General features: G+C 38.3%; 1 protein-coding gene across 1 annotated transcript in view; it reads right to left on the reverse strand.

Moving 5' to 3' along the window:
- PITX1 (paired like homeodomain 1) overlaps positions 1-12,850 on the reverse strand; it is a 160,225-nt gene that overhangs the window by 139,778 nt on the left and 7,597 nt on the right. Inside the window, exon 2 of the mRNA XM_026858496.1 lies at positions 10,493-10,556. Within this exon, the coding sequence (XP_026714297.1) occupies positions 10,493-10,556 (64 nt within the window). The remainder of the gene's footprint in view (positions 1-10,492; positions 10,557-12,850) is intronic.

A 12,850-nucleotide genomic window follows, 5' to 3' on the forward strand; every position in this document is an offset into this window, starting at 1 on the left:
TCTCTGGGACCTTCAAATTGTGTCTCAGTGCCGGTACCCATCTGCCAGACTGAGTTGAGAAAGTCTTTATAGTAAGGTTTCCCCCAAATCACCTTAAGCACTGAACTATGTTACTCCTTCTTTGTCATGAAAATGCACACTGGGCAAAAGTGGTGTCCAGTCTGAGCTGTTTTGGGTTTGATTGTTGTGCTCTATGTTCCTGGATGGTGGATGCAGTGATATGTTATGCTCGCAAGCCAGCTTTTCTGAGCCATAACTGCTTTCCAGGACTTTCATTATGTGGTGCAGGTGTTCTGCATTATAACTCATTTTTCACTCACATGGCTGTAAGAAGATAGGGCACTCCTGCTTATTATTGTCTTTTTTTTTTTTTTTTTTTTTTTTTTTTTTAAAAGCTCATTTGTACCGTGAATGGTATGATATGTCTAGTAATATGACCCAGCAGATTTACTGCACAATTGGCAGCATTAGAATACCCTGAGACATCAGCCAAAAACCTATGAGGTCCAGAATAGATTAGGCAGATTGCTATTGCAGATATAATATACTTCCACAACGTCGTTCTCAGGGTTCATTTGGATATTGTCAAGTGCATTTGGCTATGAAACGTAAGTCTGTTTCCATCTGCATTTATTTACCTTGCAGCATGTATATGTTATTTGTGTGTGTGTGTACATCTGCACATACACATGTGCCTGTGTGTTCATATATATGTTTATATGTATATATGTATGTATATACCACTGAAATATTTTTCAGATCAAGAACCTCTCACATGTCATTCCATCTGTTGCCTTTTACTGATTTAAAAGACATGTCTACTGAAAATTTTCCCTTATTCTCCCTTACTCTCTTTCCTGAAGATGTGCTGTTGACCTGCAAGAGTAAAAGAGCGTAATAAGAATGACTGTTTATATGGAGGAGTCATGAATCGAGGAATGTAGCACAGACTTTGCAAATAGAAATCAGTGATGTGTGGAGCTGACAAAATATTGGGAAAGATTTTCCTGCAGAAAATGTGATGAAAACAAAGTTTCCATTAAGAGCAACTTGTTGGCAGGACCTAGTACATAAAATTTGCATTTTTCAGCAGATATATTTCAGTGCCCAGGTTTTCCTTTTTCCAGTGAAAAGACAGAGTTTTTACCAGAAGGAAGGCACTCTCCATGAATTTCTTTTAGTTGAAACAACAATTTTCCACAGAAAAAACAGATTTGAATTTTAAAATTTTGTTTTGTTTTGTTTTAAATAAGGCCTAGATGTGCAGTTTTCTGGCTTCAGACAGTAATTCCAGAACTGGCTTAAACTAATGTCTGGCTAGATGAACAAACCTCAGTTAGATTTAGGTCATGTGTTGAACACTCATGTCCCAAATTATTGCCTTGTGGCCTGTATGACTTCATAATGTTTCACCAGCACAATCTGATCTCTTTGTCAGACTGATAAACAGCTCATTAGATCACGCCTTCATCTTCAGAGTGGGATGACCCCTTTTTCTGGTCAAAAACTGTTCAAGCCTCTTGTGATAAGGAGAGGACTCACCTCATTCCTTAGTTATGGAAGTAGTAAGTTTGTGCAGCCATAGCGGGTCTGGATGTAACCCCTATGTCAGCGGTTGCACAATAACGTGGCACAGTTATAATATGATTGTAGGTGCAGAAGTCCCATATTTGTGTCCTGGACTTGATTTTACCAAGTACATCCTGCAGGGTGACCTGTGCAAACCCAGCAGCTTCTGGGTCTTTCAGGCAGCCAGTGGCTGCTACAGCTCTGAAGAGACTATGTCAATGCATTTAAGTGGGACAAGTAGAAGTCAAAAAAAAAAAAGGATAAAACCAGTGACATCCCCTGTGGTAAATATTTGTGTCATTGTCACTCCCTTTTCTGAACTTTACCTCATGTGGAGGCTTTCCCAAAATCAAAATACCTATGGTTATGGGTTTCTTTTTTTTCCTGGCTGCAAAAGACCTGGCCTTATGCAAAGAGCAGTTTCGGCAAAAGTAATTGCTCTGCCTTTACCAGACTTAATATTTCCAAGAATACAGTCCCCAAAGAAAAGGAAAAGCAACTTATTCTTTTAATTTTAAACTGAAAACTGAGATTCTACTTCACATTTCTAAGTCTCCTGTGCCAAGAAAAAAAAAGTTAGAAAGGCCAGTGGCTTTGCAAACCTACAAAATTCACCCTGAGCTGTTCTGAAAATAAACAGCATCAAAACTAGATAATTTTGCTGAAATATAACCCTGCAGTAATAAAACAGATGACTAACACTTTCTATTGGTCTACGTAGAATAGTACATGAAACATACATGTAAGCAAGTCAAGATGGATGAGTCATCTTGACTTAATAAAGCTTACAAATACTTGCTAAATATTTGAGAAGTCACATGCCAGGAGCCTTCATCACTTGTTTTGTTAGACTCCTGCTTTGCCAAGTCAAAACAGTCAGAAATCATAAAAAATAATCCACACAATCTGTCTGAAAATGCAGTTTTCTAGCATTATTTTTCTTGGTTTACAGCAGCAAGTCCTTCATTCTGCCATCAAAATTTTGCAATAGAGAGCATGACTTCCTTTTCTCATAAGGTAAGCAAATGTTTTGCATTTATCAAGTTCCCAGAGTCTAAATAGAGATAGAGAGTCAGCAGACCTCACATGTTTATGTTTCTGTACTGGAAATGAGCCACGGGAAGTTGCAGTTAAAAGGCTGCTATGTCTCAGGGTTCAAGGGACACAATAGACTTCGATGACTTTAACATAGCTGAACATCTGAATCTCTGTTTGCCTTAAATATGAATTATAAGTGCTCAGAACCTCTGTGAAGAGGGACAGAAATCAGAAGCCTACATTTATTCATGAAGCCCACTGTCAGTTCATGTTGGTTTACAACCTTGTTTTCCTGTTAAAAAATTACTAGTTGCCCCCTCCCCACCAATCTAGATCCCATCCAGTCTAAATCTACCCCTACATCTGGGTTTTCCCGGACACATTTTCCCTTTTCTCCTTGAAATTTTGTCTGAGTGTCATCTGGAGATTTTTTTATTTTTTTTTTAATTTTAGGGATGGATATCCAGATGTTTGGCAATCCAACTGGGTTATTGTGCCAGTTAAGCTGCTGGCCACCCTGAAATTTCAGCTCTGTCCATTGCCTGTGATTAGATCAAAGCAATCACAAATGTGCAGTGAGATAAGTGCTTTGGGGATAGTCAGACCTACTGCTCAGGAGCTGCAGACACAGTCTGCTCTAGTGATAAACATGACGTGTTCAAGACACGGTGGGCTTACTGTACTGGTGCGTGTACAGAAGGAATGAGTCTGCCCAGAAATGTCAGACTTGTTAAATATGCTTAAAAGTGAAACCCCTCAATTGGTATCCAGAAAGAAATCTTGCAAGATGACCCAGCAGTGCATGATCTGCACAGGCAACAAGAAAAACTTGCTACCTCGAACAAAAGCAGGGAATACAATTGGACAGGTGGAAGGACTGAAGTTTCAGTTGCCAATTTCCTTTCAACTTACTGGTGCGGGTTGAACCTGTTACTCACTAAGTAGAAATATAATAACAACCAAACAGGCTGCTCTTCCCTTGCAACTGTGCTCCATAAATCAGAGCTCAGGTGCGGCCCTTTGGCAACAGAGATAAGTGATTGAATGTCAGTGGAACAAAACAAGTGATGGAAAGGGCTAAACATTATACATGGAGTTGCTGGGGAATTAAATTAGCTTAATTGTCCACAGAAAGATAAAATTTCTCTTGTTACCTGACAGTTGTGTTACATTTGCCATCTAAGGGCTTAACTCAGATTTAGCTTTCTGCTGTACACGTGCCCAGTGCCTGGGAGGAGCTGGTGCACTGCTGAGACGGAGTTCTGCAGTTACAAACAGGAACAAATATAATTTGGCTTTTACTGTAGAATTTGTGTCCCATAGCCTTCCTCCTATCCGAGTTCATCATTTGTGTCTGACACAGAGGAAGATCTTCAGCATTCCTGGAAAAAGGACAAAAGTTGCTCCGCGTTGGAGACGGCCTCTCTCCAGTTTTGGCCCAGTTCAGACTGTGCCTTGTAACAGCAATTTACTGAACTCCAAGCCAGTTGTAACTATGAAAGTCAAATTTCCACCTGATTGATCAGCTTTCCCACAAATGAACCTAACAATAATGTATTAATTACCTTTAATCAGGGAGGTTGTGCTTTGTCCCACATGACGCACCTTTAGCTACCTTCTGCAGTGACGGTGGCGTGTACTCCCCAGACAACCTTGTGCAAAAAAAATTAATTAAGTGTATGAATATATATTATTTTGGAGGGGCTTGCCTGAGCAGTATAGAGGGCAGTACCAGAGCCCTGATAAGAAATACTACTACCCAAACCCTTATGCACAGAGAGCAGATAATATTTGTCGCTATATCTATTTGTTATTGAAGAATTGCTGTGCTCAACTTCCGTCCATTTGTTTTGCCTCCTAAAAGAGGCCACAGGTTGTGAATTAAAACTAATTCCCCATGTCCTGCTCTTCATCATGCACGCACAGAGAAGATGGAGAAAATTAAGCAACCTGTAACTAGAAGAAAATGTATCGATCAACTGAACTGTTTTTCAAGGTTAAACGAGTAACATATCAGAGCCACATTTTCCTGTGGAGCTATAGGGTCACTCTGACTGCTGTCTGTGACTTCTGATCCGCTCCACCTCTTCAAAGACTGTTTTCAAACTTTTTTTTTTTTTTTTTGGAACAGTCAGTGACCGCTATACACAGAGCCACTTCACTGGTTATATTTTGGTATGTTTTAGGCCCTGAAGAAAGAACTATAAAATTTTTTGGCTTTTTGTTTGTTTGTTTGCCTTTTTTTTGTCAAAAACCAGAATACAAGGGATGCAAAGAGGACAGCCCTTTCCAGGTAGTCTTTGTCTATTGCATAATCCCAGTCTCCAGGACCTTCCTCCTTTCAGCACACACAGGGTTTTTAGTGCACAAATCAGCTTTTTATCGAGGAGCTGCTGACAGTCGTCTTTGGGGCAGATGGCTAATGATAGAGAGATCTCTGTTAGTCGCATCCATTCAAAAAAAAAATACTATATTGGAGGCATTTGTGTCTCGTGTCTGTGGATAACGCACAGTTTTTAACATAATTTTTGGCAAAGGAATGAAAATTACAACTATATCTTAAAAATCACCTTTGTATTAATTGGTGGTTGGCTCTTAAGTGAACTGTCTTTTTCCCTGAGCCCATTGCTAGTGTCTGAGTTATTGTTTCTGAAGTCTGTGACTGAGTTATTCCCAAATCCTCACCTCAGGTCCTTTAAAAATTCATGTTTCTTTATCAGGGGCTAGGTACAGACCATCTCCTTTTAGTTGTAAAGTTTCATAGGTGGGAATGAAAAGAAAACGAAAATCTAGTAGTCAAGCACTTTTGCCTCCTCCAGTGGAGGAGGTGCTTTAAACAATTGTGTATATGAAATCAAAACATCACAAAGCTCTTTTACAGCCTATTAAAGCTACTGAGTTTTCATTTTAATTAAAACAGATCTTGGGGAAGAGGGGAAATGAGCATCATTAAAACACCACTGTACTGTAAATATCTGTGGTGGCAACACTGGTTAATTTTTCACAAAGTTTGCATAAATTATTATTATGTAAAGGTTGCTTGTATATCAGTGGATATTCACAAAGTGTCTAGAAGAGGAAGAGATTTCACTAGCTGTACAAAAAGTTCATATGAGCATGAATAGGGATTTTAGCAAAAAGCATAGAAAAAAGGACGGATTTTGTAGAAGATCTGCCAGCTAACTGGGATCAGCTGGAACATGCATAGGGCACTGTTGGACCAGAAAGACACGCTGTTGTGTTATTTCTATTTGTCTTCAGGAAAATTTATATCTCCCAAGAAAATGGTACTGTTTATGCGAGGAAGGGGAAAAAACCCCATCGTCTTGGCCTCTTGGAAAGAAAAGAAAATGTGTTCTTACTTACTCTAGTCTCTGTTTTTCAACAGTTAGGGATACCAATTCTCCTAACTTTTTCAGTTACTTTAGAAAAGCTTATGTGGAGAATATGCAGACAGTTATTAAGTCATTTGTGTATTGCTACAGAAGATTAGGAAGGGTTTGATCTTCACTTATGTAAGGGCATTGTCTTTACTCATAAAAGCTTTCCTTTGAACGTGCAGGGGTTCCTAACCTGGGGCTGGATCGCACCCCCACCCCTCCCCTATTAAATCCTGGGAGAGTTTTTCCCTGTGGACTTTCCCATACATCATCCAGTCAAGAGGGCAGGAGTTGCTGCCCTCCTCTTCCCCCCCCTCCATCATTTTTTCTTCCCTCATGGACTGAGCTGAGGTTGACAAGCTCCAGGGACCCCCTGGGATCCAGAAAGGCCTGGCTGCTCCCACAGGAGACCTTTTTCTCCAGATCACCTCTAGAGCCTCGATGCTGCTCCTGCTGCCCGACGTTGGAGCTGACTGCCAGAGGCTGCTCCCTGGACCTCCTGGGGGTTTCTCTTCCCACCCTGGACATGGAAAGACAATAGAGGTGGTAAGGTGGAAAAGCAGACCCTCTCTTGGGAATTTCTTCTGGGAATTTTTCAGGAATATGAAAAAACTAAACAGTTGTGAAAAATAAACAGTGTAACCCCACAGCAAAATGAACTCAACACAGGGACTTATAAACATAGATTTTGGAATTCTTTTGTATTTGTTGGCTGCTTTCAAGGAAATCACTCAGTAATACATATCAGTGAGAATAACTTCACTGAATTTATTAAGTTTTTAACTACTGAAATTCAGTGGTCAAACCATGAAGAGTACGATTAACATGATTATTTATTTATTAGTGTCAGAATTTTAATGAATAGGTCTCTCCTTCCATTACTGGAATACTGAAAAGGAATGGTGTTTTCCCTTTTTTGATTGCATCTGCCTTAGTGTCTCCTTCATTTCAGAAACAGGGACATACCAAAGATTTTACACTACTGTAAAATCGTCTGAATGCATATGTTACTGTACATCTTAATATCCTAATATACATTATTCTAATGTACAGTGCTCATGTATGCCTGTTTTCCTATGATTTCCAGAATATTTTCAGAATATGGAACTTACTTTCATTTCTGAGTATCTTAAAGGACTTAGCACCCTTTCCTTTTTAGTAATCTTCTTTATGTTTGCTATGCACTATGTTCCTCCTAATAAAACAAAATATTCAGACTCCCATTTTACAAGCTTTTAAAAGAACACCAGACTCCGGTGACTTGGTAAAATCTTTTTTTCTACCAAAAAAAAAAAAAAAGAGTAGATAACTTGGGAATGTGTGGCATTCTTATTTGCCTTGAGAGCCTTTGATTTGACAGTATTTGCAACCACGTTTTGTACGCAGTTGTTCAAGACAAGCAGTAACTGGGTTTGCTTATCTTCAGTGGGAATAACCCTCTTTACATACAATCCGAGATATTTCTTTAGCAAGATGTGCCCTTGCTCCTGTTGTTTGATTGCACTCAGAGAAGTGAGTCACTGTCAGTTTTTATATAACAATGGCTGGAAAGGTATATTTTAAATTAAATTTTAATGTTTTCATTGTGTTTGTTTGTGAGAAGGATCTTTAATTGGTCCTGAAGGGAGAACATTCTGTTGGTATAGCATTATTATTTGTAATATCGGAGTTTCAGGGTTTTTTACTTCAAATTCATTTAAGTCTAATCTACTTACGGCTTTGCAAGTCTTTAAAATGACCTCAGAGAATTCTGAATCAGGCCCTAAAATGATTCAAATTAACTGGAAATACAATATCAAGCAAAAAGAGACATAGCAGAAGGCTAGCCAGAAAATTCTACAAAATCTAATGACACTGAAAGTACATTATGCATTTTTAAAAATCTGCTTAAGCCATTTCTAAAATCTTTATTTTCCTCTTTGAGCGATTTCTACAAACTAAAATGACTAATTTCAAAATATGGGAGTTGCTGATTATTTTCACAGAGAGATTTCCTCGAGCCCTATGTTTCTTGTCAGTAAAAATTAAAAGATTGAGGTTAGCTGATTACATTTATTTTATTTATTCTGCACGTAGAACCTCCCTACAATGAAATAAGCTTTATTTTTATAACAAAAAACTGGAAAGAGGTTTTGAGCTAAGGAATTGCTTTTTATACACATCAGCAGAAATAACAGAGAAACAGCTTAAATATCAGTGTTGGATCGTAAGACCCTCATGTTAGTCTGCGCAGCTGAACGGTATGATAGCAGCTTGTTAGGCTATAGGTTTTTATTGAAATGCCTATTGAGTAAAACATAATTCATGCTGTTGTTCACCCTTAAAACAGGAAATAATATACCCATTTAACTTAATCACAATTTATATTACATGTGCATATTTCTAAACAAGTGCTGTAGATGGAGAGTTTGGTAGCAATAATATTTATGAATTACACTTTTAGTTAGCAAAGGAAAATGTGTGACCTCTTACATTTTGTTTGACATTTGAATTTGGTATCCCGTATATGTGACATGGGTGATGGATGCTTATTAGCACAGTGTATAAACAGGAAATGCTTCTAAGCTGACCATTTATTAGCACAGTATGTGTTCAAACTGAAATTTGAATTTTAGCTGCAGTATTTTTGTCTGACGACTGCAGAGCTGAAATAGAAGGCGGGTTTCTTTCTTTCTTTTTTTTTTTTTTTTCTTGCTTGCTTTCCTGTACAGAATGGATAGATTTAACAGGGTATGATTTTTATATCTAAATCAGTCTTCCATATGGAGCCTGAGTAAGCATATGAACACCAAGGCTTTCCTATGAATTGTACAAAAATAGAGTCGTAGGAAATGTATCCAGTGGAAGGATTTTGCAGAATTCATAGTGAATTTTCCCGGTTTAAATAAATAAATATATGTGCCCACATTCCCCTTCATGTCCTGACGTATGCAATGAGCAATATCTTCATTACTGCAAAAACGCAGGGAAGTATCATTGACTTCACCAGAGCTTTGACAGCTGATCCACTTCTGATCTCTCCTTTGCAGGACTGGAGACATAGTAATTTTTCATTCACACTTAATTGCTTTTTAAAAAAAAACCACTTAAATTCCTGACAAATATCTGAACAGCTTTTTCAGTGAAAGTTTCAACACTTCATCTTATCAAAGCAGAAGCTAAAAACTCCGCATATTTAGAAGGATTCTTCCAGAAGAGAACAAGAATATAGTTTTTCTAAAAAGGAACCCCTCTACAATTTTCCTGATGATTTACTGGGGAAAATATAGAATAATACAGAGAATCTGTTTCCCTTTCTGTATCACATTTAAAACCAGCCCTCGGGAGAGAGAACATGAATCTATTTTTCTTAAGCACAGGCTTAATATTCCAAAGCATTTGGATAAAAATTATTTGTTTAACAAAAGAACTGTGATTACCCGGTAAAGTATCTGAAAGGGAAGATATTATTTTAAATATCTCTGTCCAAAGAGTTCTACTGTATTGTACAGTGTAGGTCAAGGAAATTATTCTCTATTTAAAAAGTCATTAGAGAACCTCCATCTAGCTATTATAAGTAGCAGGTATAAGACCATCTTGACTGTTACTATTAATATTAAATACCTTTACTAAATACACAGCTTTCCACGTTTCAGGACCCAATCACAGGAAGGTTAGCAACCTGGAAATTGAAACTGGCAGATCTTTAATCTAACATTCTGCTTTTCAGTGGAAAAAAAGTAACGTCTTTATAGATGAGAGTCAAAGGTTAAATTTAGTTTGTATCAAATTACAAAAATATGCTTTTGGTGAGGTTAGATTCTCATGCTCAGAGCAATTCGAACTGTAATGAAAGCAAACATTGAAAGAGATAATCCCATTAAAGATGAACTATTCACTTTAACCTCAAATATTTGGTAACTAAAATAAAACCATCCTAGTAGGAGGATGAAGTTCAGCTCTTAAGGGAAACTGCAACTCAATATTATACCTCAGATTGCATGAGAAAAATAATAGCACTCCTGTTTCTGAAAGAAAATCTTATTTTGGGGGAACAAATTAATTCATGTTCTCCTCTTGAGGTCTACACAAAACAATGGTGACCCTTTGGATAGCGTGTGCTTGTACATTGCCGGGTAAATCGTGCTTTTCTCTAAACAGCAGCTCTTCCAGAAAGAGTGAAACCTGCGTGGTGCTGTCGTACAGTGGGAAGTCGGGAGCAGGGGAATGAATGTCTGCAGCTGTGAGCTGGCTCAGACTCACGCGTGACATCCCACAGCAAAGGTCTGTGCTTGCTCTTCCTCCATGCCTTCCAACACCAGCAACATCAGGATGTCTTTCTTTCATGTCAGTCCCCTCAAGTCATGCATCTGGTTTCTGAGAGGGAACTAATTCTGCGGAAAAGCTCAAGCCTGCACTCAGAAGAAAACGTCAAATATACTCAATTTCAGTTATCCCAGCCTGTCCCCTGTGCCACCTCAGCCTGGCAGTGTAGTAGGGATGGAGTGTATACTAGGACTACTCACCTGGGCTTGGTCAAGGTACTGAGTGTGGTTTGGAGGTCCTGGTAGTTTAAAATTATCCACTTTTCTGAACAAAAAGAGGATAAAGCAATAATTTTAAAGCCCCATTGCTAAAGAATTGAGCTCTTTCATATAAAATGACAAAGCTTTCAGCTTTAAAGAAATACCAAAAAGTGTCTTTAATCCCTGAACTTCTGATACCCCAATGAAAACTCACCCCTAAATGCAGCCACAGCCAGAGTCTTTCTTCATTCCCAGAGGCCTGGATGCCGATTCAAAGAATTTGGGAAGAGTCTCATATTCTTCCCTTTTACAACTTAAAATAGACCGAAGAGATTTTTTCTTTAAAAAGCTTCAAAAAAAACCCCCCAACAAAAAACCCAATCATAGACTGATATTTCTTTTTTATGCCAAGTTTCAGCCTGGAGAAAATTTTATGGCTGAGTTCTAATCCACCCCAAACCCTGGTTTATAACAGAAATGCTGACACAATGATAACTATAGCGTTACGAATGCTGGCGCTATGATATTTATTGCTCCCTAGTGCCAGCAGGGGTTAATCCTTATTAAATGCATTCATTTTCTGGCCTTGTGGAGAACAGATCATCTGGTGATCAAGCAGAGTATGGGTCCCTGGTAGCGTTAATGGAAGATATCACACAAGACATTGTAAGTGAGGAGTCTTTAAGGGGGCTACTGTAGGTGTTTCTGAGGATTAAGTGGCCTTCTCTGGGGGCTTGAGTTCAAATCCAGAGTGTCTATATCCAAGAAGTGTCTTTGCTGCAACTGAACACCACACACTGAGAACTTCGTTCTTCTTTTAAGCTTTAAGGAAGAGTATGAAATGAAACATGACATTACCATGTATTTCTACAATCAGCAGTGGAACAGATCCCACAGATTAGGAATTACCATCTCTCTTATGCCTGGATATCTAAAATCCTCTTCTACATTGAACTCTCCTGTTTAACAGTGTTGGAAGGGTGGAGGAATAAAAAGATCCCTGTAAAATATCTGCCAGATGATCCTTCTATTATTTACTAGAAAAAGTGAAAAGTACAGATTAATTCCAATCAAAAGTTTTTCACATCCCATCCTCATAAACATACTTTTAAGCAACAAGAGGAACTGAAAATCTCTCCAAAATTTCTGCATAAAGCTATGTGGGATGATACGTAGGGTTTTTTTTTCCAGATATTTGCACACAAGACATAGTGTTTGCTGTATTTATATGATAAACTGGACAAACGTGAAGGAAAGTTGCAGATGTGGTTTAGGAGAGAGTAGGATACAGTGAGCATTTTAGCATTTTGTTCTTACTCCGGGGTCTCCCAGTACGAGCCTGCAACCACCTGCCAAGCTCTCAGCCTCAGAAGTCAGTCTGCAGACTTTAAGTGAGGGGGTTGCTTGCTATGAAAAAAAAAAAAAAAATTCAGTACAAAAGGAGTGAGCATGCGTGCAAAGTTCACGATAAGTTCAGTGAATGATCATATTTTCCCCACAATAATAAATACTTCTATAATTTATAAATGCCTCAAAAGGCAGAGATATGTGGGGGATGCAGAATCAAAGTGTCTTGACAGGAGAGAGACAAAGGAATGAGCCAGAGAGTGAACTGACTACTAAAATTCCTCATCTCTGTTTTGTTTCTTTAAGAACTTGTCCCCAGAGAAAAAGCTGTACTTTCTAGAGAGGCTTAAAAAATAAAAAGAAATCCTCTGGGCTTGTGAACAGCCAAGGAGAGTTTAAAAAAATCTTCAATTTGAGCATAGAGCCAGAGAGCAATACTCAAGATTTTCTCTTCTGTTTGATAATAGTTTTTTAAAATATGAGCTATAAGACAGAGAAAAAAGTAGGGGTTTTTATAAAAAGGTTAAAATCAGAGATATGTTTTCTGCCTTGCTACATGGAAGCTCTCTAGTAAAAGAGAACTAAAGTGATTTTCATCAAAACTACTTAAAACCAAGAGTGTTCAAGAGAACAGAAAGCCATGTCTTCAGCACTGGGAAAAAAATGTTTTCATTAAAAAGTCATTTTGAAAGAAAAGGAGCTAATACACATTCCCTTGATATTCAGAGGAAATGGAAATGAAAATAAAAATAGCTTTATTTTTCTTTAAAACTTCCACAGGGCAAAATACAGCGTCATAACCTCCTGTAACAGATAGGAAATAGAAAAATCCTCATGTGAAGAAAACAGCCACTGGAACGGTCAGAAAGGTGCCTTTAACAAGGAGGCAGAAAAGATTTCCATTTCCATTTGTCCTTCTGTCAGGTACAAAGGTTTTGCACTGAACCATGGACTCCAGGGAAGCAGGCCATACCGCGCACAGGACTGATTTTTAATGGGAGCTGGGGGGGG

This window comes from Athene cunicularia (genome assembly GCF_003259725.1).
Source record: "Athene cunicularia isolate RWA chromosome 13 unlocalized genomic scaffold, athCun1 chr13_part1, whole genome shotgun sequence".
Taxonomy (NCBI): Eukaryota; Metazoa; Chordata; class Aves; order Strigiformes; family Strigidae; genus Athene; species Athene cunicularia.